A 26186-nucleotide genomic window follows, 5' to 3' on the forward strand; every position below is an offset into this window, starting at 1 on the left:
AGACCAACGGCGATTGAAGAGAATCGTTCAACGTAACAGAAGTGCAGCCCCTCTGGAAATGGCTGCAGATTTCAGTGCTGGGCCATCAACAAGTGTCAGCGTGCGAACCATTCTACGAAACACCATCGATATGGGCTTTCGGTGGCGAAGGCCCAATCGTGAACTCTTGATGACTACACGACACAAAACTTTACGCCTCGCCTGGGCCCGGTAACACCGACATTGATGACTGGAAACATGTTGCCTGATGGAACGAGTCTCGTTTCAAATTGTATCCAGCGGATGGGCGTGTACTGGTATGGAGACAACCTTACGAACCTATGGACACTGTATGTCAGCAGTGGACTGTTGAAGCTGGTGGAGAATCTGTAATAGTGTGGGGCGTGTGCAGTTGGAGTAACATGGGACCCTTGATACGTCTAGATACGACTCTGGTAGGTGATACGTAAGTAACCATCCTCTCAGATCACAAGTATCCATTCATGTTCATTGTGCCTTCTGACGGACTTGGGCAATGCGACACACTACACGTCCAGAATTGCTACACGGTGGTTCCAGGAACACTCTTCTGAGTTTAAACACTGCCGCTGGCCAGCAAACTCCCCAGATATGAACGTTATTGAACATATCTGGGATGCCTTGCAACGGTCTCTTCAGAAGAGATATCCACCTTCTCGTATTCCTACGGACTTACGGTCAGCCCTGCAGGTTTTATGGTGTCACTTCCTCCAGCTCTACTTCAGATGTTTGTCGAGTCCATGTCGTGTTGCGGCAATTCTGAGTGCTAGCGCGGGCCCTACCAACACCGACTCAAAGGAAGGCCTCGGCGTTTGTTGGTGACGTCACGTCAGCTAGGCACGGCGAACGCCGGGTCTGTTGCAGGCAGAAACGCCTGCACGTGCTTATCACTATAAATCTCTTATTTTTGGACAAAATGTTTGGTATTGTTTTGGATTCTGCAGTTTTATTTAGATGACAGATTTTCTTACTGTCGTAAAGCTACAAATGAAGATTACTGAATCCTGTCGAAACAAACGTAGGTCAATATGAGAAGATGCTTTGCCCCATCGCAAGCTTCGGAAATTTTACATTCAAGTAATTATATTTACTTGATCCATTTTGTTTTCGAAACTTACCCCAACCCCCTTACAATTAACTCGTTTCTTTTATTTATTTATTTATTTTCGTTTGACATCGTCACTGGAAATGTGAACTAATTTACATGTGTAAATGTCCAACTGTTGCCAGTCATTATATTACTGTCGTTTTCAACGAAAGGAATTCCAAACAGGAAACAAAATAGCTTCATACATCGAAAATACTGCTGAGCTTAAACTTTTTTAAACATGCACATTAGAAAAGATAAATATTCCCCTTTTGCAACTGAAAGGAGAAACTTTATAAGATAAAAAAAATTATTTGATGAAACAAGTATCTCTCTTTTGCCTCTTCTTCTGTCCCCGACCCCCTCCCCCAACGAGTACAATCGCAAGATATTTCAATAACATTCAGTACTCCTCACCCCATAGTCAACCAAGATACCTAAAGAAGAGCACCAATATGTTCGCAGTTTCTTGTAAAAGCAACCCAGTACAAACGTAACTTCCTCAGATTTACAAATAAGGTAAAGAAGCACGAATTCTGTTGCTGCTCGATCATGAAGTTGTTTTTCTATGTCAATCCTTAAAACAGATGGAAATTTAAGTTAGGGCAGTACACTATTTGTTAAGAAGTGTAACGAATTGCACAATTAACTGATCGCAGAAATCTCTCAGAACAACGTGTGTTGGTCAATTACCGCCAATAGTTTCACATTTTCCTGTGTCAGAGAGGGAACACCACCATTATAAGTATGCCTGCAACAGACCTGGCGTTGGCCATGCCTAGCTGACGTGACGTCACGAACAAGCGCCGAGGCCCTCCTTTGAGTCGGTGTTGGCCCTACACGATATTAGGCAGGTGTACCAGTTTCTATGGCTCTTCAGTGTACGTTACAGAGCTTATTCGTAATGGCGGGATGTCCTCTCACCAAGGAAAGAAGCGGCGGTGCAGACGGCGCCAGATGCGGCGGCCAGAAGCGAAGCGGCGACGACAGGCACTGTCCCGGCTGTGCGGGTTGCGAGGCTGAAGGCGGAGGCGTAGCGTCGCTGACGCCGGCGATCTGGTGGTGCGTGCGTGCGTGCGCCCGAAGGTTGCACGCCAGCGCAAACTTCTTACCGCACAGCGTGCAGGGGTGCGGCCGGTCTCCTGTGGGCAGCAAACGTATTCCGCTACTAAGCAGCACATGCATGGGCACAAATACGAGGGTAATCCCAAAAGTAAGGTCTCCTATTTTTCTACAAGTACATAGACCTGAAACTTCTTGGCAGATTAAAACTGTATGCCGGGCCAAGACTCGAACTCGGGACCTTTGCCTTTAGCGGGCAAGTGCTCTACCAACTGAGCTACTCAAGCGCGACTTACACCCCGTCCTCTCAGCTTTACTTCTGCCAGTACCTCGTCTCCTACCTTCCAAACTTTACAGAAGCTCTCCGCCATATCCTTCCTTTCAGGAGTGCTATTTCTGCAAGGTTCGCAGGAGAGCTTCTGTAAAGTTTGGAAGGTAGGAGACGCGGTACTGGCAGAAGTAAGCTGTGAGGAAGGGGCGTGAGTCGTGCTTGGGTAGCTCAGTTGGTAGAGCACTTACCCGCGAATGGCAAATGTGCTGGGTGCAGTCGGTGTGCACATTTGACAGCTGATAATGAACCTCACGCTTCTCTCAACGCTCCATATGCAATGCACATGCTATACCATGAAATGATCTACATTATCTACATGTTCCTTTTAACAGGGTGATTGTGGAAAATAAATAAATATAATAAATAAAAACAACATCCCTGTATCCCTGTTCCTTTACATTTTGTGTACAATGATTTTCTTTTGTTTTTGTTTTTGCAGAGGATGCATTTCATTTAGCTTTTGCGAACTGCCAAAAAAAAAAAAAAAAAAGTGGTAGAGCACTTGCTCGCGAAAGGCAAAGGTCCCGAGTTCGAGTCTCGGTCGGGCACACAGTTAAAAAAAAAAAAAAAGTTGGTAGAGCACTTGCCCGCGAAAGGCAAAGGTCCCGAGTTCGAATCTCGGCCAGGCACACAGTTTTAATCTGCCAGGAAGTTTCATATCACCGCACACTCCGCTGCAGACTGAAAATCTCATTCTGGAAACATCCCCCAGGCTGTGGCTAAGCCATGTCTCCGCAATATCCTTTCTTTCAGGAGTGCTATTTCTGCAAGGTTCGCAGGAGAGCTTCTGTAAAGTTTGGAAGGTAGGAGACGAGGAACTGACAGAAGTAAAGCTGTGAGGACGGGGCGTGAGTCGTGCTTGGGTAGCTCAGTTGGTAGAGCACTTGCCCGCGAAAGGAAAAGGTCCTGAGTTCGAGTCTCGGCCCGACACACAGTTTTAATCTGCCAGGAAGTTTCATATCAGCACACACACCGCTTCAGAGTGAAAATCTCATTCTGGATACATAGACCTATTTATTTCTACAATGGTTTACATCAGTTTACAGCTTGAACAGTTAGCTATTTTTCGACATAATCACCATTTCTGACGATGCATTTTTATAGACGCTGTGGAGTTTTTGTATGCCAGCTCGCCGCCATGCTGTTCAGAAAGCTATGAACCTCTCCTTTCTCCTCGTCGTCGGAGCTGAATCGCTTTCCGGCCAAATGTTCATTTAATCTAGGGAACAGGTGACAGTCACTGGGCGCCAAGTCAGGTCTACAGGGAGGGTGGGTGATTATGTTCCACTGAAACTGTTGCAGGAGATCAACGGTTTGCCGAGCGTTGTCATGGAGAATTCGTACACCCTTGCTCAACATTCCTCTCGGTTCTGAATTGCCGTTTGAATTTTTTCAGAGTCTCACAGCAGCAGTCAGCGTTAATTGTGGTCGCAGTGGGCATAAAGTGGCTTTGCTCAACCTTCAACAATGTCTCCTTAGAAACTGACTGTCTCCCGCTCCTTTGTTCGCCGCGAATTTCGGTCCGACCAGCTGCAAATTCTCTACACCACTCACGAACGTTTTTGACATACATGCACGACTCACCACACACTCCCGTCAATTGGCGATGGATTTCAACCAGGGAAGTGCCCTTTGCGTTAAAAAATCGAATAACTGCGAGCAACATCCAACGGGAGCTCCGTTCTCAGCGGCTGCCAAGCCAAGGCAGAGCGCCTCAGCACAGCCTGCACCTGTTTACACACAGCGTGTGAAGCACTCTTCATAACAGTGTGACACACATACAGACTTCTGTACTTATAAAAAAAAATAGGAGACCTTACTTTTGGGATTACCCTCGTAAAAGTCCGTTCATACTGTTACCTCACGGAACGGGGCGTTACAACACACCACAATGCATTTCAAATGGCGAGTCACACAAGCCGTTACCTGTATGGGGTGAAACGGAACGTCAGAGTCAAGAATTCTCGGAATGACGGTGAGGGGGTGGAGTGGTGTGGGGGAGCTAACGATTGTTTCGTCTAGTGACATCGGAAGTTCTCTCCATGATCTCACATGTTATGCTTAATACTGAAGTAAGTTTCATGATTTTGTGTCTTCTTAGTCTTTATTTTATTGATTACCTTGTTTTTGTGACACTGCAAATGTTACACAACAACATGGGTGTTTTTTCTACCAGTGTCCTTCCATAAAAGAGACCAGATACCTGACAGCAGGCGGCAGGGGTGGCCGAGTGATTCTAGCCGCTACAGTCTGGAACCGCACGACCGCTACGGTCGCAGGTTCGAATCCTGCCTCGGGCATGGATGTGTGTGATGTCCTTAGGTTAGTTAGGTTTAAGTAGTTCTAAGTTCTAGGGGACTGATGACCTTAGAAGTTAAGTCCCATAGTGCTCAGAGCCATTTGAACCATTTGAACCTGACAGCAAAAAAATGATTTAGGTTTTATAATGCCTCTGTGAAGAAAAATCCTGCTGGTGTGATCGCGAGTCGCTATTCCTGGTAATTGGACTTCCCTCCAGGAGTGGGACTGTGACCATGAAAGCCTAGACACTCAGGTGTAGCGAGTCCGTCAGCAGATTTTAGTGGGATATCACTAACAGGGTGGAACCGTTATGTGAAGTGAAGTTGGAGGGCGCCAATATAAAATGAATTTAATCTTAATAATATGAATATCTATATATGTGTTTGGGGAGAGAGAGAGAGAGAGAGAGAGAGAGAGAGAGAGAGAGAGAGAGAGAGCGAGAGTGTGAGAGAGAGATTTTTGATTGAGATTTTTACTTTAAGTCGTAACGGGTACCTGGATTTTGGTTGCTGCCTCCTTGAGTGATAAGCTTCTGCAACAGTTGGTGACGTATTATAACTTGGAGGAAGTTATTGTTCTTTGAGGTTTAAAATACGACTATGATAGTTACTTGGCCGTATTGCAGATAGCTTTGAGCCCAAGTTTTCGTAGCTTTTCATATCTAAGGGACCACTGTTATAAGTAAATAAGATCAAACAGCAATCTGCTTTTCGTGAGAAAGGGAGATTGCCTAGCACACAAACTTCCTTCAAACTACACGTCCTGCTGCATCAAAGTTGGTCAGTGGAGTTCAGCACCATACTATTATACAAGAACATAATCCAACTGTTGTAATTACGAAACTATGAGAGGTTGTTACGTATTGAATGAAAAGTATAGGGAATGCATTTCCTTTCCTGTATTTTAGCGAACTTTGTACACTTATTACAGTTATGTCGATTGATAGCCGGCGACGACAATGAAGTTCACCTCTTGTTCCAAAAGCAAAATATTTCTGTTCTTCACTTCCAGAAAATTTGTATACATAAATGTTTGGCCATTATTACACATACTTTACTCGGTTTTATCACTGAAACAGTAAATTTCATTAAATGTAACAATACGTTCTGAGCGACGCCCTAGTAACACGTCATCTTTCCACAAGATACAGATTAACAGTCCTCTTTTTTTAATAAATCAATTGTCTTTTTTTTAGAGTCCATACTCAAAGATTCGCAACTACTAACGTTGCGGGGATTGCGCGCTAAAGAGTTTGTTGCTGTCCAGCTGCGCTTCACCTCAAGTACTTTTTGAATCAAATTTACACTTACGGTATTTACATACATTACTGAGGTTCTCAGAATAAAATCAAGCGCAAATTAGTTAAAAAAAAAGGGGCCAGTGAGGCTCAAATAATATTACAAGGGGGAGGGGGGGAGAAGGGTAGGAAAGGGAAGGAATTACTGATGTCAGCTGCATCAGGACTTCGTGCAGACTTTGTGGGAATCAGTGAAAAATGTGTGCCATGATAGGAATCGGACCTGGGCTCTCCTCCTTACTGTGTAGCTGTGTCAACAACCATTGCACCACCAGAGTGGACACAGCGTTCATCGCAACTGCGCTTACTATCTCGGCAGTCCACCAGACCGAGTCACATTCCCGACTAGTGCCATATATCCGCACCCCTGCTCATGTCCTCCATACTCGCTACTTCGAGATTCCCGCAGGAGATCGAACGTAATTGTACATCCTCTCTGAAGTTGGTGGATTTGTTGCCCATGCAGACGAGTCAATTGTAAGAATTCCTAGTAAGCAGGGGAGCCCGATTTTGAATCCCTATCTGACACATATTTTCACTCGTCGTCGCTGATTCCACAAAAAGTTCCGCTGCAGCTGACATTAATAGTTGCTACCCTTTCGTTTCTTTCTCTTCCGTTCACCTTCAACATACATGATATATAACACAGTTGCGGATTCTATGTCGTTTCTGTTCTTTGGTACATGTGCGAAAGGACAGACGTCACGGATTCATATAAGAGTGGGGCTAAACTGTGAAACACAATTAAAGAACCACTTCTTCTGAACCCTGAAATTTTCTCCCATTGCGACATTAGTAGCACTTACAACCTACGTTCTCAATTATTTGCTTGCTGTATCCCAATCTCTGTCTTCCTCTACAGTTTCTACCCTCTATTACTCCGCCTAGAGCCATGGAAGTCATCCTTTGATGTCTTAACGGATGTTCTAGGATCCTGTCCCTTCTTCTTGTCGGTGTTTTCCGTATATTCCTTTCCTCTCCTATTCTCCGGAGAATCTCTTTATTCATTACCTTATCAGTCCACCTAATTCTCAATATTCTTCTGTAGCACCACTTCTCAGACGCTTATATTCCTTTCTTTTCCGGTTTTCCCGCAGTCCATGTTTCACTACCATAGAGTGTTGTGCTCCAAACGTACATTCTCAGAAATTCGTTCCTCAAATTAAGATACTAAACGAGTTCCCTTGGTCAGGAATGCCCTTTCTGCCAATGCTAGTCTGCTTTTTATCTCCTCCATGTACCATCCGTCATTCTTTATTTTGCTGCGCAGGTAGCAGAATTTCTTCACTTAATTTACTTCGTGGCCACCAATCCCGGTCTCAAGTTTCTCGCTGTTCTCATTCCTGCTACTTCTCGCTACTTTCGTCTTTCTTCGATTTATTCTCAATCCATATTCTGTACTCATTAGACTGTCCATTCAATTCAACAGATCATGTAATTCCTCTTCACTTTCACAGAGCATAGCAATTTCATCAGTGAATCTTACAACTGATTTCCTTTCATCTTGAATTTTAATCATAATCCTGACCCTTTCTTTTATTTCCATATTGCTTTTTCGATACATAGATTCAATAGGAGGGGCGAAAGATTTAATCCCTCTTTTACACCCTTTTTAATTCGAGCACTTCCTTCTAGGTCTTCCACTCTTATTGTTCCCTCTTGGCTCCTGTACCTGTATACAATGTATATTACACGTCTTCGCGTATAGCTTACCCCTATTTTCTCAGTATTTCGAACATCTTGCACCATTATACATTGTCTAACACTTTTTCCAGGTCTCGAGTTTTCCTTAGAGTCGCTTTTATTATCGACTGCAACGTCATAATTGTCTCAATTGTGCATTATATTTCCAAAACCAAACTAATCGCCATGTGGCATCGGGCTGGAGGAATATATGACTGGTTTTCTGAACCCTTTCCCACTTAATGCATTTCGAATGGCCTGCAACATCACGTGATTTGAACCCCACAGAAAATTCCATTCTTCTGTTTATTATTGTTACCAGCAACTTGGATCCAAGAGCAGTTAAGCTGACTGTGATTTAATTCTCTCACTTTTCCGCTCTAGCAATCCTTGAAATTATGTTGCAGATGTTAGTCAGATAGTGTATCGCCAGACTCATACATTCTACATATCAACGTGAATAGTCGTTTTGTTACCCCTTACCCCGTGATTTTAGAAATTCTGATGTCTTCCAAAGCTCTTTTAAATTCTAATTCTAATACTGGATCCCCTATCTCTTTCCTATCGACTCCTATTTCTCCTTCTATCACGTAATCAGACAAGTCTTCCCCCTCATGGAAGCCTTCAATGTACTCTTTCTACCTACACTATGTGATCAAAAGTAACCGGACGCCTGGCTGAAAATGACTTACGCGTTCGTGGTGCCCTCCATCGGTAATGCTGAAATTCAGTATGGTTTTGGCCCACCCTTAGTCTTGATGACAGCTTGCACTCTCGCAGACATACGTTCAGTCAGGTGCTGGAAGGTTTCTTGGGGAATGGCAGCCAAATCTTCATAGAGTGCTGCACTGAGGAGAGGTATCGACGTCGATCGGTGAGCCCTGGCACGAAGTCGGCGTTCCAAAACATCCCAAAGGTGTTCTATAGGATTCAGGTCAGGACTCTGTGCAGGCCAGTCCATTAACCACTCCGCCTCAGGCCGTGCATTATGAATAGGTGCACGATCGTGTTGAAAGATGCAATCAACATCTCCGAATTGATCTTCAACAGTGGGAAGCAAGATGGTGCTTAAAACATCAATGTAGGCCTGTTCTGTGATAGTGCCACCCAAAACAACAAGGGGTGCAAGCTCCCTCGCCACTCCACATAACGTTTTTCCGCTTTTCAATCGTCCAATGTTTACGCTCCTTAACCAAGCGAGGTGTAGTTTGGCATTTACTGGCGTGATGTGTGGCTTATGAGCAGCCGCTCGACCGTGAAATCCAAGTTTTCTCACCTTCCGCCTAACTGTCATAGTACTTGCAGTGGATTCTGATGCAGTCTGGAATTCTTGTGTGATGGTTCGGAGAGATGTCTGCCTGTTACACATTATGACCCTCTTCAACTGTCGGTGGTCTCTGTCAGCCAACAGACGAGGTCGGCCTGAACGCTTTTCTGCTGGACGTGTCCCTTCACGTTTTCACGTCACTATCACACCGGAAACAGTGGACCTAGGGATGTTTAGGAATGTGGAAATCTCGAGTATTGACGTAAGACACGACTGACACCCAAAGTCCGTGAGTTCCGCGGAGCGCCCCATCCTGCTCTCTCACAATGTCTAATGACTTCTGAGGTAGCTGGTATGGAGTAACTGGCAGTAGGTGGCAGCACAATACACCTAATATGAAAAAAGTATGTTTTGGGGGGTGTCCGGATACTTTTGATCACATAGTGTATCTTTTCTCTCCTCTGCATTTAACAGTGGAACTCACATTGCACTCTTAATGCTATGATCCTTGCTTTTAATTTCTCCGAAGGTTATTATGACTCAGTCCTTCCGACAATCATTTCTTTTACAGTTTCTTCACATTTTCCTTGTTAGCCATTTCACCTTAGCTTCGCTAGGCTTCCTATTTATTTCATTTATAAGTATTCCTACATTCCTGATTTTCTCTGAACATATGTATACTTCCTTCTTTCATCGCTCGACTGAAATATCTCCTCTGTTACTCATAGTTTCTTCGCAGTTACAATATTGAAACTTACGATTTTCTTTAAATCTTGTGTGACTTCCCTTTTTAGAGATGTACAACGGTGCAAGATTTTCGAAATTCTGAGAAAATTGGGGTATGCTATAGGGAGAGACGGGTAATATACAATGTGTACAAGAGTCAAGAGGGAATAATAAGAGTGAACGACCAAGAACGAAGTGTTCGGATAGAAAAGGATGTAAAGCCCTGCTGTTCAATATGCACACCGAAGAGGCACCGATGGAAATAAAAGAGAGGTTTAGGAGTGGGATTTAAATTCAAGGTGAAAGGATTTCAATGGTAAGATTTGCTGATGAAATTGGTATCCTCTGTGAAAGTGAAGAAGAATTACATGATCTGCTGAATGGAATGACCAGTCTAATGAGCACAGAATATGGGTTGGGAGTAAATCAAAGAAAGAAGAAAGCAACGAGAAGTAGCAGAAATGAGAACAGTGAGAAACTTAACATCAGGAATGATGGTGACGAAGTAGATGAAGTCAAGGAATTCTTCTACCTCTGGAGTAAACTAGCGAATGACGGACGGATCAAGGAGGACATCAAAAGCAGCCTAGCATTGGTAAAATGGACATTCCTGGTCAAGAGAAGTTTACTAGTATCACACATGGGCCTTAATTTCAGGAAGGGATGTCTGAGAATGTACGTCTGGAGTAGAGGGGTTGAGGTAGGGTTGTTTGGGGGAAGAGTCCAAACAGCGAGGTCATCGGTCTCATCGGATTAGGGAAGAACGGGGAAGGAAGTCGGCCGTGCCCTTTCAGAGGAACCATCCCGTCATTTTCCTGGAGCAATTTAGGGAAATCACGGAAAACCTAAATCAGGATGGCCGGACGCGGGATTGAACCGTCGTCCTCCTGAATGCCGTCTGGAGTAGAGCATTGTATGCTAGTGAAACATAGACTGTGAGAAAACCGGAACAGAAGAGAATCAACGGATTTGAGATGTAGTGCTACAGACGAATGTTGAAAATTAGGTGGACTGATAAGGTAAGGAATGAGGAGGTTCTGCACAGAATGGGAGAAGAAAGGAATGTATGGAAAACAACTGGCAAGGAGGAGGGACGGGATGGTAGAAATGACTTCCATGGTACTAGAGGAAGCTGTAGAGGGCAAAAAATGTAGAGGAAGACAGAGATTGGAGTACATCCAGCAGATAATTGAGGACATAGGTTGTAAGTGGTACTCGGAGATGAAGAGGCTGTTACAGGAGTGGAACTTGTGTTGGGCCGCATCAAACCACCCAGGAGACTGATGACTCAACAATTGCTCTTCAATTCAACAGCCTACTGAGCTATTCCTTATCGCAGTATCTATAGCCTCAGAGAACATCAGGCGTATCTCGTCATTGTCACGTATAAGTTTGAAATTTCTCTCAAAGGTGCGTGCAGCCTTCCCTTGCTATGATTCAAGGGCGTGGCGCCTGCGACGTCACCAGTACGCTTGGCGGCGCTTTAAACAGCAAGGTGTCGACTCGAAAAAAAAAAAGACGAGAGCTCAAGAGTTCATGTCAGACGTAAGGTGGGTTATAGATGTCACACTGGCACCGAATTTCAGAACAATTCTGTCCGACACCACAGTGGATGTGTCAGACGATGGCTAGGCAGTACCGACACTCTTAGCCACATTTCACTCCTTCTTTTGATACCAGTGAGATGGGTGGCCGAGGAAACCACTTCAGACACACCGCCGTTCAGAGTCGACACGAAAAGGTCTTAGGAGGCGACATAAAGGGCATCAATGAAACCACTCCTTTCCTTGGGACGTCCATTTACACACATCTCGCGTTCAAATATGACAGCAGTGCGATGTTTAATAGAACGACGTTTGTGACAGTCTTTGACATCATTACTGACACCGCCTCCCCCCTCCCCTCCCCCGGACGACTCAACCCTCCTATAAAGACATCGTGGGCCAGCAACCCTACAGAAAGTGAGTTAACAGATGTTAAGTCCCACGGTGCTTAGAGCCATTTGAACAATTTGAAAATTTAAGCGGCTGGTGCCGAAATTGTGAATTCGAAGGCGGTCAATCGCCCAGTTCAGTTCCAAGTTTTGTCTGTTTCTTTCGACCGCTACTTACTGTTGTCGCCACCTATCGGCAAACGGCGGAAGCAACGTTGTACACCTTATATATATATATATATATATATATATATATATATATATATATATATATATATATATATATATATATATATGTGTGTGTGTGTGTGTGTGTGTGTGTGTGGTGTGTGTGTGTGTGTGTGTGTGTGTGTGTGTCTAGAACTAATACCCCACATACATATCTGAAATGTTGTGGCCTGCCTGGAGTTCCAGCCGGCCCGTGTGGCCCTGCGGTTCTAGGCACTTCAGTCTGGAAACCGCTACGGTCGCAGGTTCGAATCCTGCCTCTGGCATGGATGTGTGTGATGTCCTTAGGTTACTTAGGTTTAAGTAGTTCTAAGTTCCAGGGGACTGATGACCTCAGATGTTGAGTCCCACAGTGCTCAGAACCATTTGAACCGGAGTTCCAAGCTGAACTCAATGGAATTATTTTGGAATGGATTAGAGCGTCTATTTCGCTCCAGATCCCAGCGTCCAACTTCACTACCTCTCTGGTTTGGGCTCTTGAGGAAAACTGGGGTGCTATTACTTGGCAGACCTTCAGACATCTCTTTGAAAGAGCCGCCAGTAGATTTCAAGCTGTCATAAAGGTAAAGAGTGGACACACCCAATATTAATGTCCACTAGTAGTTGTCCGGATACTTTTGATCAGACAGTGTGTGAAGGTACTTGTGTGACTCCCTAGGACAATCGGCCACAATCCAATCGGATGCATTTGGATCAGTATCGAATGAGACTTGGGCTCCTTGGGCCCAGCTCCGAATATTCTGCGTGAGTTGTGAACGGCAGTTGAAAGTTCACGGATCAGGATGCCAGTCAGCTACTTTTGGTGTCTCTCGAAAGACGAAAAGGCTTTAGACTCTAGTAGATGGTTTTGTCCTATTCGGTTGCTGCTGAATGTAATTCCAGAGTGCAGAGAATTGAGCGGCTTTTACTGACAGGCAGGGTACCTGTGTGCAGGAAGAGGTGGTTCCGGAGGTTGGTCTGCTTGCTGAAGCCGCGGCCGCAGACTCCGCAGCGGAAGGGCCACGACCCGCTGTGCGTGTAGGCGTGCGCTTTGAGGTCGCCAGGAGTCGGGAACGACTTTGAGCACTCGCTGCACTTATGCGGCTTCTCCTGCAACCGAGAGTACGCTGTACAAGCCACAGGCGCTAATGGCCGCGTATTAGTGTGCACTGGCGTCTGTGAACAATCGCTGCAGACGGAAATAATCTACATCTACATAGATACACCGCAGTCCGCGTACATTTTTTCTATACTTAGAGCTAGCTGCCACTCATTACACCAACTGGAAATCTTGTCTGAGTCGTCTTGCATCCTCCTACAGTCACTCAACTTGAACACCAAACAGTAAACAATAACAGATTGCTGCGCACCCTGTCCGAAAAATTATTTAGGGGAAGGCAGGGCAAGACGCGGAGGTGGGGTAAGCCGGGGAAGGGCTATAAGCTACAGTTAGAGTGCTGCCATCTGTGGATAGCTACGTCAAAAACATCAAAACACAGGTCTCAGTGTGTTGACATTGCTGAACCTAAGTTTCGCGACGGTTTCTGTGAGCTTTGCAAGGTACGTACAATTGTTACACTGATTTGCAATGTTTTACACCTTTCGAGGTCCTAAAACATATGTTTGGTGAACATTTGTCCAGACTGTATATATAGCACTGAATAGTATGTCTTATTAATGGAGGCAATTTACAAAGGGAGGCAATTCCTACCAAACAATAAAACATCTGATTTGGAATAATGAGGTTTCAGAAAGAGCAAAACTCCTTATGTATAAGAATTATTACATCCCTATTGTCACCTATGGTGGAGAAACATGGACAATGACAGAAAGGGACTGGAGCAGACTGCAAGCAGGGGAAATGAAATTTCTCAGAGCAGTTAAGGGAAAAACAAGAATGGACAGAGTAAGGAATGTAGAGATTAGAAAGGACCTCAAACAAGAAAGTATGAGAGAAGAAATTGAAAGAAAGAGATTAAGATGGTATGGGCATGTTATGAGGATGCATGGGCAGAGACTCCTCAAAATTATGGAAGAACTAAAGATGGATGGGAAAAGACCTAGAGGACGCCCAAGAACACGCTGGAAAATGGGAGTGAGAATATCTGTTGAAAGGAGAGGTGTGACCTGGCAGCAAGTGGAGGAAGATAAGTGGTGGGAGGACCGAGCCAAATGGAGAGCACTCGTCAGCACCCAGACCCGGCAGTAGCTGGAGCGGGATTCGTATATAGATAGATAGTACGTCTTATTAACAGTAAACTGCGGTGTCAGCAGTCATTGTTCACTAAATAGTGTTCATGTAGGCTTAACGTAACCTGACAGCATGGTAGGGGGCAAGACGGGGTGGGGGAAGATGGGAAGCTTCCCTGTCTTGCCCCTACTGTTTGTCCAACCATTACGTTCTTATCGTCTCATGTGTTTACCTCGCTGCGGGTTTTGAACACGTAAATTATACGTTGAAGTTTATTCGGCAAAGCCTTCATTCATTCAGCTACAATGTCCACAGCAGTGAACGGGTTTCGGAAAACAGGCATTTGGCCTGTAAACAGAAATGTGTTTCAGGAAAGTGATTACCTTCCCTGTTCAACTACAGACATTCATCAAGCTCACACATCTGAAGTTACAGAAACGGAAGACCAAATATCAGAGATGTTGTCAAGACGTAAAACACCTGAACAATTAACAACTGACGATCAAGCCTCTGTTTCGTCTAACTTTCAGGTTACCAACCCTTAAATGGTGTTAGCTATTCCAAAGGTGGATTAAAAAAACCCAAAAGAAACCATCTAACAAGCGTGGAAAACCCATTGTTTTAACCGAATCTCCTTATAGGAGTGAACTACCCGAAGAAATTAAACGAAAAGGAGTCCCCAAACCTGCTGCTTGTAAACGAAAACGCTCCTCAAAGACGTTTAATAAACCTGGGTACCACCAAAAGGACATAATGACAACGAAAAAGTGACGAACGTTACTGACGTCTTAACTACCCCTTCATGTTCAAGGGATAATAAACTGAGGTCGAATGGCAACGAGGAAGAGAGTGAAGAATGTTTATACTGCTATGACTTCTCTGAAGGAGGCTGGATACGGTGTATTAGCTGAGGACGCTGGGCCCACGACCCTTGTGCAGGAATAGAAAGTGATGATGACGAGGCTGTCCACACTTGTGTACCATGTGAAAGTAAGAGGCCTAAATGAAACGCAATACCCGATTTTACAATTCGCAGAACCATGTTTGGAAACCTTATCGGCACATGATATCGTTATTCCAGTCCTTATTTAAGCTTTAGAGATGAATTCATGCTAGTTTCCCATCTTACCCCGCATATGGGGCAAGACGGGGAATTGGTAGTCTATGTTTCAAATCGAGGTATTTCTAACTAAATGTAACAAGTTTGCAGGTTTCTTTGCATGCTATTGTAATTCAGTGGTTAAGTGAACAAATGATAATCAAACGTACTTGAATTTGTTTATTTTTAACCCTTTTGTAAGGGTTTAAAGTTAGCTTCCCCATCTTTCCCCGACTTCCCCTAAGTATAGTGGTCCTAACACAGTTTCCTGCTGCACTCCTGACGATAGCCTTGTATTTGATTAACACTCGCCGTCGAGGACAACATACTGGATCCTATTACTTAAGAAGTGTTCGAGTTACTCAAATATCTGTGAACTTATTCCATATGCTCGTACCTTCCTTAACAGTCTGCAATGGGGCATCATGCCAAACGCTTTCCGTAAATCTAGAAATATGGAATCTTACTGTTGCCCTTCGTCCATAGTTCGCACAATATCAAGTGAGAAAAGGGCAAGCTGAGTTTTGCAAGAGCGATGCTTTTTAAAACCATGCTGATTCGTGGACATAAGATTCTCAGATTCAAGAAAATTTATTATTTTCGCACTGAGAATGTGTTCAAGGATTCTGCGGCAAACTTACGATAGAGATATTGGTCTGCAGTTGTGCGGGTCCGTTCTTTTGCCCTTCTTCTAAACAGTAGTCTCCTGCACTTTATTCCACTCGCTTGGGAGTTTGCTCTGGGCGAGGGATTCGCAGTAAGTGCATTGGGATTCCATCCGGACCTGGTGACTTATTTATTTTCAACCCTTTCAGTTGTTTCACTATGCCAGGGATGCTTATTACTGTGTCGTCTATACGGTAGTCTGTTCGATGGTCAACCGACGTTATGCTTGTACAATTCCCCTGCGTGCACGACTTCTTAAATGTGAAATTTAAAACTTCGGCTTTCGTTTATCTTCAACTGCTATACCAGACTGGTCAACAAGTGACTGGATGGAAGTCTTAGACTCACTTAGCGATTTTGCGTAGCACCAGAATTTTCTCGGGTTCTCTGGCAGATATTTTGCTAAGGTATGACGGTGGTACTTGTTGTATGCTTTGAGTATAGATCTTTTCACAGATGTACAGTTTGTCGCCATTTGCGCGTTCTCTTTGGAACAGAGAGTGCAACAACCTGTGCTTTCTCAGAATTTTCCGAATCTAGTTATTAAACCGTGCTGGGCCTTTTCCCTTCTTAATCCACTTACTAGGCACATAATTTTCCAGACAACGATTTACGATCTGTTTAAACTTTACCCATAATGCCTCTACGTCCATCTTACTGGGACTATTCACTGTCTGATAACTGCTAATCTGCTCTTTTTGGCAGAAACGCTCTTAGGCTTCTTAACTGATTTATTAACTTTCGTAACCATAGTCGCTATAATGGTACCGTGATAGTTAACTCCCGTTTCAACACTAGCGTTGTCGGTAAGGTCCGGCCTATTTGTATTTTCAAGGTCTAACATTTTACTATTGTGTATGGGCTGCCGAACTAGTTGAACTGAGTGAATCCAAAACTGGAAGGGGCGTCGGTCAGTGTTGTGATAAGCAAATTATTAAGATTGCAGTAGACCCTCTGTTGTATACCAAGCTAATTAACTGAAGGTCCTGTATAATATCTTCTTAGTTTCCAAGCGGCGCATTAGTTTCACTACTGATGGCAACGGTGGAGACAAATGGGGAAAACTCGAGAATTTTATGCGAAATGACGCCGCTTGAGAACCTAGACGACGTTGCACAGGCATTCAGCCGTGTAAGACTGCGAGAATATAGTCGTGAGCTGTCAAGCGTGAAAATGTGGAAACAGTGACAACGTCAGCAATGAAAATCAGGTAGGCTTCTGTAAACACGGCCGAGTTAAGTCCGTCTCCTGGTTCAGATCCAATTTTTATGGTATATTTGTCACGACTTTTTGTTGACGAGGGGCTGCTGAAAAGTAATGCTTCGGAATTTCTAATGTGAAAACTCAAAGCTTTCATAAGATGCGACATGGTCGCGATAGAACAGTGATCCAGAAAGTGCAGAATAAATTTTTTTTATTTCCGTCCATGATCACATAATTTTTACGTCCTTAGACTCCCGGTTTTGGTCAACGATAACCATTTTCAGACTTTAAAAACTGATCTGAAGACCTTGCTCTCAGTAAACGTTTCAGGGTATAAATTTTCAGTTCCTAACGTTTCGTCCAGAACTGCGCCGGACATGTTCACAGACGTTCTTCCGTTGAGTCTTGCCGACTGCCGAGTAGGACGTCTGACAGCGATATATACACTACAGGGAAAGGTGTGTGGCAGAAGTTGCACGTGATAAGCAGACATGACCCTTGTCAAAGATAAAACTTAACTACCGATTGTCGTCTTGTCAAACATAAAAACTGTTTAGCGATTCTGCAGAGTTACTGTCCATATGTTGCCAGGTTCCATGGTCTCTTCTTTCCTATTAAGATTATGTCTATGTTTATATATTTCAATGGCTTATCTATATAGCCATGGATAATAGATCATCATAATAGATAAAATTTTTGTTTCAGAAATCTTCACTTCGTGACATCCTGACTAAAGAGCTTGCACTACTACAGCCGATTTGTTGCGGTTCGTTATTATGTAAATATCTGTCCATGCGCGTTACTTTTAGAAAAACCTAATGTTCCAAACTTACATCGGTCTGTCTCATAACTAAACAGCAAAATATATGGCAACTCATTTATAGCCATGTATTGGGGAAATTGACTCATATATAAAAGAGTCACGTCATTTTATAGAGAAAACTGAAGGGATAATTCTGTCTCTTGAGGATATTCTTCTAGCTTTTGACAAAGTGTCTCTGTTCACTATGATCTCAGTCCACGAAATTATGATTTTTATAATGGATATTTTCCCAGGAGATTTATCTGCTCTTTTCAGACACTACCTTACTTCCACTAAGTTCCAGTTGGATGACGAATTTTATGAGAAACTTGATGGTGTCGCAATGGATAACCCATCAGGTCCTGCAATAGCTAATTTCTATATAGAGAAACTCGAACAGTCAGCTTTAGAAACAGCAAATAAGCAAAAAGCGACAGAGCAGACCGGATGTGGATGACATATTTGTGGTCTGGCCACATGGTAAAAAAGCATTGGACGAATTCATTGGTTTCCTAAATAAAATAAACCACAAAATTCAGTTCACCATGTAAATATAAAAGACAACGGAATACCTTTCTTGGATGTTTAGGTTATGAGACAGACCGAAGGAACATAAGGTTTTCCGAAAAGTAATTCGCACGGACTGATATTTACATAAGAATTCTAATCACCATCCACAACAAAAGAGAGGTGTCAATTGAGCCAAAAGGATTTGCATGCCGGAATACTTGGAAGCCAAGTTAAAACATCTAAAGCAGGCTTTCGAGAAAACTGGCTACTCGGAGAAAGAAGTAAACAGAATTCTATGACCAAGAAAGGGAAGGTCGAAGTACAAGCATGAAAAACAGCCATTGAAGAAAGCAGTTTCTCTCCCTTTTATTAAAAAAGTGACAGATCTGATCGGAAAGATTTTGCAGAAAAGCAACGTGTCACCGATTTTCAGGCAAAAAAAAAAAAAAAAAGAAAAGAAAAGGTCTAGCACTCCGACCTGTGAAGGATAGACGTCCTCCTCCGTCAGAATGTGGCGTACATAAAATTCCGTGTGCGTTTGGGAAAGTTTGTACTGTAACAAATAAGAGAAGCGTGAATACACGCCTAAAGGAACACAAAAGCCTTTGTCGACTAGTGAAAATAGACAAATAGGCTGTAGTAGACACGCTCTTTACTCAGGACGTCACGAAGTAAAGTTTTCTGAAACAAAGGTTTTATCTACGATGACGAACTATTATTCATGGCTACGTAGAGAAGACATTGAATTATTTAAACTTAGGGATAATTTTAACAGCAAAGGAGAGGCCATGAAACTTGGCGACATACAATATGAACAGTAGCTCTGCAGAATCGCTGAACAGCTTTTTTATCTTTGACAAGACGTGAGTCGATAGTTAAGTTTTATCTTTGATGGGGATCATGTCTGCTTATCATGTGTAACCCTGGCCACATCCCTTTTCTGCAGTATATATGTCGCTGTCAACTGCCCGACCAGTGTACCCCCCTGTCCCCCCCCCCAAATTATGTACCTCCATCCAGATCCACAAGTGCCAGGCACTCCACCTCGCCTTCCGTATATGCCTCCTGTCCCCCATGCGAATCCTCTATGACTTAATTCCTTTCCCCTATCTGCTCCTTTCCCTCGAACATATCCGAGTCCATTACACCTCCCACTGACTTGATCCCCCCACGCAAGCCGGTGTGGCCATGCGGTTCTAGGCACTTCAGTCCGGAAACGCGCGACCGCTATGGTCGCAGGTTCGAATCCTGCCTCGGGCATGGATGTGTGTGATGTCCTTAGGTTAGTTAGGTTTAAGTAGTTCTAAGTTCTAGGGGACTGATGACCTCAGATGTTGAGTCCCATAGTGCTCAGAGCCATTTGAACTATTTTCATCCCCCCTCCCCCATCCCCTAGTTGCTCCTCTCCTCTCCAACCCCGATCCGCTTCCGCGCCTTCACTGTTGTGTCTCCCTTACCCTCCACCTTTACACCCTGATGCACTCTCTCCCTCCATTTAACCCTCCTATAAAGTCTGATCCTCACCTCCCCTTCCCTCAAAAATGGTTAAAATGGCTCTGAGCACTATGGGACTCAACTGCTGCGGTCATTAGTCCCCTAGAACTTAGAACTACTTAAACCTAACTAACCTAAGGACATCACACACATCCATGCCCGAGGCAGGATTCGAACCTGCGACCGTAGCAGTCGCACGGTTCCGAACTGCGCGCCTAGAACCGCGAGACCACCGCGGCCGGCTCCCCTTCCCTCCCTCTGTCCTTTACGCATACTCCCTCTCCTGTCCCTTCCCTCCTGTTTCCTTTTCCGTGCCCACCCTCTCATTGACTCCTTTCTCTCCCATGAGTCGTTTTCCTTTCCCCTCTACTACCTTCCCCACTCCTCGCGTCTGCCCTAACCCTCACACCCCTTTTCTGCTTCCTCTCCCTCCATTGGCTCCCCCTTGTTTTGCTTTCCCTCTCCCCCTCTCTTTTCTTACTCCTCATGTGTTCGGCTCCTCCCCCCCCCCCCCCCCTCCATATGCATTTGTACTCTATAGTGCAGTGTTTTCCATGAGTGTTCTGTGTTGTGCGCCCTCCTTTCTAAGTGGTGCAAACAGAAACCAGGCTGTCGCCGTGCTTTTTTAATTGTGCCAGTATAATTACTAAGTGTTTAATCAGCATTGCCCACCCTTTGTTTTTTATATTTTCTTCGTAATTTTTCATCATGTTCGTTTTAAGCAGTCACCGTCTTATCTCCTGTTTTTATTGTTATATCTCCTCATTATGTTTATTTCTAACTTTATCTGTAGGCTACAGAGCAGCATATTAGGCTGCTTCCAGTCTCCCCAGCCCCTAGAAATCGAAATACAATAAAGAAAAAAATCCTATCCGTCAGTGGGTAAGACTCAACAGAAGAGCAACGCCTGTGAAGATGTCCAGTGCAATTCTCGACGAAACGTAGTAATAGAAGTATTTCGTGGACAGTGACCTTCTACACCGAAAGGTCTAGCAGCAGAAATGTCATCTGGTCGTCAAAGCAGTCATTTTGTCATGAGATCTGAGGGGGAGATCAGTTTGTTGATATCGTCATTGTAGAATGTTTGACGTTGTTGAAGGACTCACAAATTCGCCTCTGCTTCATCGCTATGAAGTTCTCAAAGGTGTTCTTTAAATTCCAGGAACAAATGAAAATCGAATGGGGCCAAAATGGTATTGTATGACTGATGATGATAGTGAACCCAAGGCGTCGGTTTGTTGCAGATATCGTAGCGCTCTCATGTGGTCTGGCACTGTCATTCTGATGGAGAGAGTACTCCATTGTCTAGACGAACTCCTCGAATTAGAAATTCAATTATAGCATGCTGTTTCTCACGCGATGACTCAGTTACATTGCACACCTCTAGCGGTAGAGGGCTGCAAATACTTAGGTGTGAAGAATAAAGATGTAGAATGTTAATAACACTTGTTTTATATCAAAAGCTTTGAGAGTTTTCACCTAAAATGTTCGGAGGCATTAATTTTCAGCACGCCCTCGTATATCATTACTGCATTTGACTGGAAAGTTTTATAATAAAACGTGCTTAACATAATATTAATAAAACTGACATTACTCTAATAATTACATTCATTAGTATTATCATCATCATCATCATCATCATCATTATTATTATTATTATTCACGGTTGTGTGCTACTAGACCCTACGATGTACAGCAACAGTCATTTTCAGAGTGTTGTTTCAGCTTTTATTTCTACCTGTGTCACATTGAGACCCTCGGTAGACCAAGTTGTTCCGGTCTTCTTGGATTTTTCCCACCAGGCCAACAGTCCAGCCGTAATTTTACTGTCCAAGTAGTTTTCTTCCTTGTCATGTATTGTGTTATTCTTACTACTCCGATCAATTTTATTGTTTCAGTTTTAGCTTTACTTCGACTTTCGTAGAATTCCGCAACTTGTCTAATTAATCTCGTTACTTCTCTATTTCTAATACGGGTATGTCCACATACTTTTATCCTACTCTTTTTCTTATCAGAATAAATGTTGGAAAACTTTTCAGTTTCTTTATTGTTACGCCGGATGTATCAAAAAGGGCTCTACAACTTAGGAAACTCATATTGATTTATTCGAATAAACTACATAAGTTTGGTGTCATTTTATAACAAAACACACCTAGCTTTTTTTTTACTTATAACCAAACCGGTTCTAGCTGACTTTTATTGGTTACGCAGCACACGTCTCATCTTAAGTCGATTTCTTGCCAAACTCAGTGCAGCAAGTGAGGAATGACTTGTTCAGCTGCGAGGAGATTTTAGCTCTGGGCTCTGCTAGGGAAGGTGGTAAAGGTGGAACAAACACGATCTCCTCGATGAATTCGCAACAGAAAAAGCAAGAGTCAGTGAATCTGGGGGACATGCAGTTGGCTCATCTCGTTCCATCAATTTATCTGCAAAGTGGACATTTAAGAGATCTCGTCATGTGTGGGACGCCTAGTTCTCAAGCGGTAAGCTGGGTTGATTTTGTAGGACAGTGCACAAGGGTTTGTTCTACTTGCTGTACGACGTCGCCAGACACACGGGGGCGACCTTAGGGTTTGTCTTGTCTTACCGAAAATACAGATTTAATAAAACATTTATACCGCTCTTAAATAGTAGGCCTACTGGGATGAATTTTATCATAATCAGTAACTAAATTACGTTCCACAATGGTTGCACACTTCCACTCTTCAAACCAAAATACACACCTAGCACACTCGGGACTCGTAAAGGCAGCCGTATTTGCTACAACTGCCGCTAGCATTTTAGGTGGCGCAATTCTGTACTAGCGTGCAACGCGAGTCAAAACTTGGCCCATTTTCCTTCAGATAATACCAAGACCAAGTCTTATAAGTCAGATGAATAAGTTTGTACCAATTTTCATAAGTTGTAGAATCCTTTTTGATACGTCCTATATAATTCAAATGCCATGGGTACTAAAATGTTAGATGTAACGAGTATAGTCGAGGATTCTTGAAGGTTCTCATCTTTCAGATAAAAATGTGTAAATAAATAAACGAAATGAAAGATATACATCCAGAAATGGTTCCTGTCCATTTCATATACTGTTGTTACCGGATAATATCAAAACTTCACCTGCAAACGATTAATACGTCGTCTGGCTCTGTAGTTGTAATTCCCCCCAAAAAAGTGCTAGTTTCCAAAATCCTAGACCGACCGACTTGCGAGGATTGTTCGTCAGTCTGTGATTAATACAGGAGACAGAGAATTTCCAAAGAAGAGCGACGAGATTCGTCGCGGGATTGTTTAGTACACGCGAGAGCGCCACGGATATTGTCATATAACTGTAGTGCCAGACGCCGCAAGAGAGGCACTGTGCATCACAGAGCCATTTACGGTCCAAATTCAGAGACCATACGCTCCAAGAAGGGTCCAGCATATAAGATTATTTCCTCGCACATAAATCTTGAAAAATTAGCATGTCGATAAAATGTAAGTTTTCCGACAGCAGTGCTTCCCGCGTACCACTCATTAGTGGACCAGGAAAGGGGAAAAATTATAGTGGAGCCGCAAGTACCTTCCGCCATACGCAGTAAGGTGGCGACCATAGATGTTGATGTAGACGACACAGTCACGCTTTTCTAGTATTTCCTGTACCAACATAAACGAGGGCTATCCAAAAAATAACAGACGGTTTGGCCTATCGCGGTGATGAGTGGGGCTACAGCCACTATCTCGGTGCTATAACGTTCTTACAATGACGTGTTAAAATGTGCGCTGCAATAGAAAATTTCGTCACTTGTGAGGTGCGTTATGTTGCGTTCAGTTTTTGTTGACCAAAAACTGCGAACCAGTTGAAATTTATCGCGACCTTTGTGATGTGTACGGAAAAGGAATAATTAGTGAAAGCCGAATGAGGCAATGGCGGACTGATGTTAAAAATTGCCGTACGAATATTCACGATGAGAACCGCAGTGGTAGGTCTAGCCTTGTGACTGACAAACTGGTGACGAAAATCAACGGCAAAATTCGTGAAAATCGTTGTCTCACGATTATGGAACTTTCGCAACATTATCCACAAATTTCACGGCGTTTGGTGCATGAAACTGCATCGGAAAAACTTAGGTACCACAAATTTTGTGCTAAGTACGTTCTCAGAATCCTAACGGAAGACCGCAAAAAACAGAGGCTGGCTGACCTTCCTCGAAGATTACGAGAAAAATGGTGGCAAAGTGGGGCGAGATTTGGGTGAAGCAAGTCAATTGTGAAACAATAACCCAAACCATGGAGTGAGGACATACAGATTCACCCAGTAAACCAAGAAAGTGCTTGCAAACGCTCTTAGCAAGAAAGATCATGGATATTGTTTTTCGGGACTCTAAGGGAGTTATTCTCGTTGATTTCCTTGAAGGGCACAACAGTTAACTCATAGAGGTATTTTCAAACACTGGCAAAGTTAAGCGGGGCAATTAAAAACAAGCATCGGGGAAAACGCGCGTCCACACACGACCAATCGCACCAGAGTGTTCCTACGGGGTTTTGGGTTGGAGGCGTTTGATAATTCACCATACAGCCACCTCTTTCCAGCAATGAAGACATCGCTCTCTACACAACGCTTTGGTACCGATGCCGAACTTGTGTCACGATACAAGTGCCTCAACTTGAAAGGCGATTATGTAGAAAAATAGCTTAAGAGAGTACCTTCAAAATGTATATCATAAAATTTGGTTTTTCCATATTGTTAATTTTTTATTTCAAAACGTGTTACTTTCTGGATAACCGTCGTTTCTTCCCACTTCACATCCCTTAATCATACGACACATGGAACTCGCCAGAATCCTATACATACGCCATCTTGGTCGAAAATTCGGTAATGACCAGCTGTTCAATCGTTACCTTGCATACACAGTGTGACAATTATTGAACTACATGAAAAAAAAAACATGAATTAGTTACGAACTACGGCATGCACACACTTTATTCAACTCTTAGACGTCACTACAGATGTTCTGGTTTAGGGTATGACATGTTCAATCTGCCGGCCGGTGTGGCCGAGCGGTTCTAGGCGCTTCAGTCTGGAGCCGCGTGACCGCTACGGTCGCAGGTTCGAATCCTGCCTCGGGCATGGATGTGTGTGATGTCCTTAGGTTAGTTAGGTTCAAGTAGTTCTAAGTTCTAGGGGACTGGTGACCTCATATGGTAAGTCCCATAATGCTCAGAGCCATTTTTGAACATGTTCAATCTGCCTGCCATCATTGACGATGGGGTGGCGCAGACGAACAGCGAAATTCTACATGACCCCACTGAAATGTCGGAACATCGATGCTGTCGATGACCTCTTGAATGGCTGTTTTCAGCTCAGAAATGCTTTTGGGATTATTACTGTACACCTTGTCTTTAATGTAGCCCCACAAAAGGGAGTAACATGTGTTCCGATACGGAGATTATGGTGGTAAATTGAGGCCAATGCCAGTGCCCTCTGGGTACTCCAGAGTCAGAATGCGGTCCCCAAAGTGCTCCTCCAGAACATCAAACGCTCTCCTGTTTCGGTGTGCTCGAGCTCTTGCATGAACCACATCTTGTCGAAATCACGGTCACTTTGGATAATGGAGATGAAATCATCTTCCAAAACCTTCATGTACCATTCGGTAGTCACCTTTCCGTCAAGTAATATCGCACTGATTATTCCGTGACTGGGCATTGCACGTCACACAGTGACCCGTTGAGGATGAAGAGACTTCTAGATCTCGAAACGCGGATTCTCAGCCCCCCAAATGCGCCAATTATGCTTATTGACGAACCCATCCAAATGAAAGTGGGCTTCGTCGCTAAACCAAACAACAATGCACATACTAGTTCTCATCATGTCCCGTGGCCAACCATGCAGTATGAACCTTCCTAACGCAAACCGTTCAGACGTTATGACGATTTTATTTCATATAGTTCAATAATTGTCATCCTGTAACTGACGTATTGTAAGAACAAAAGTGGTTTCTGTGACGTAGTAAAGGAATCACATTTTGCCTTCAGCGTTCTCAGTGGCTACGTGCAAGAACCGACAGCCAAATGTTCTTTCGCTGGCAGGAGATATCTACTGACCTTGGAATGCGTCATGCGGTGGTAGTAGAGGTTGGAGCTGGCGGTGAACCTCTTGCCACAGACCTGGCACTGGTGCGGCTTCTCGCCACTATGTATGCGCCTGTGCGTGTTGAGGGAACTGGACGTCGAGAACCCCTTGCCACACACCTCGCACACGTGTGGTTTCTCACCTGCAACATATTACAATATTGCAGCACGCAGGAGCAGGATGGGCATCGAAAGACATACAGGGGT

General features: G+C 43.8%; 1 protein-coding gene across 1 annotated transcript in view; it reads right to left on the reverse strand.

Moving 5' to 3' along the window:
- LOC126285202 (zinc finger protein 239-like) overlaps window positions 1-26186 on the reverse strand; it is a 73379-nt gene that overhangs the window by 17670 nt on the left and 29523 nt on the right. The window contains exons 3-5 of the mRNA XM_049984507.1: window positions 25953-26122; window positions 12857-13022; window positions 2030-2247 (exon numbers count right to left, since the gene is read on the reverse strand). Of these exons, the coding sequence (XP_049840464.1) occupies window positions 2030-2247; window positions 12857-13022; window positions 25953-26122 (554 nt within the window). The remainder of the gene's footprint in view (window positions 1-2029; window positions 2248-12856; window positions 13023-25952; window positions 26123-26186) is intronic.

The sequence above is a fragment of the Schistocerca gregaria genome, chromosome 8 (assembly GCF_023897955.1).
Source record: "Schistocerca gregaria isolate iqSchGreg1 chromosome 8, iqSchGreg1.2, whole genome shotgun sequence".
NCBI classification, from domain to species: Eukaryota; Metazoa; Arthropoda; class Insecta; order Orthoptera; family Acrididae; genus Schistocerca; species Schistocerca gregaria.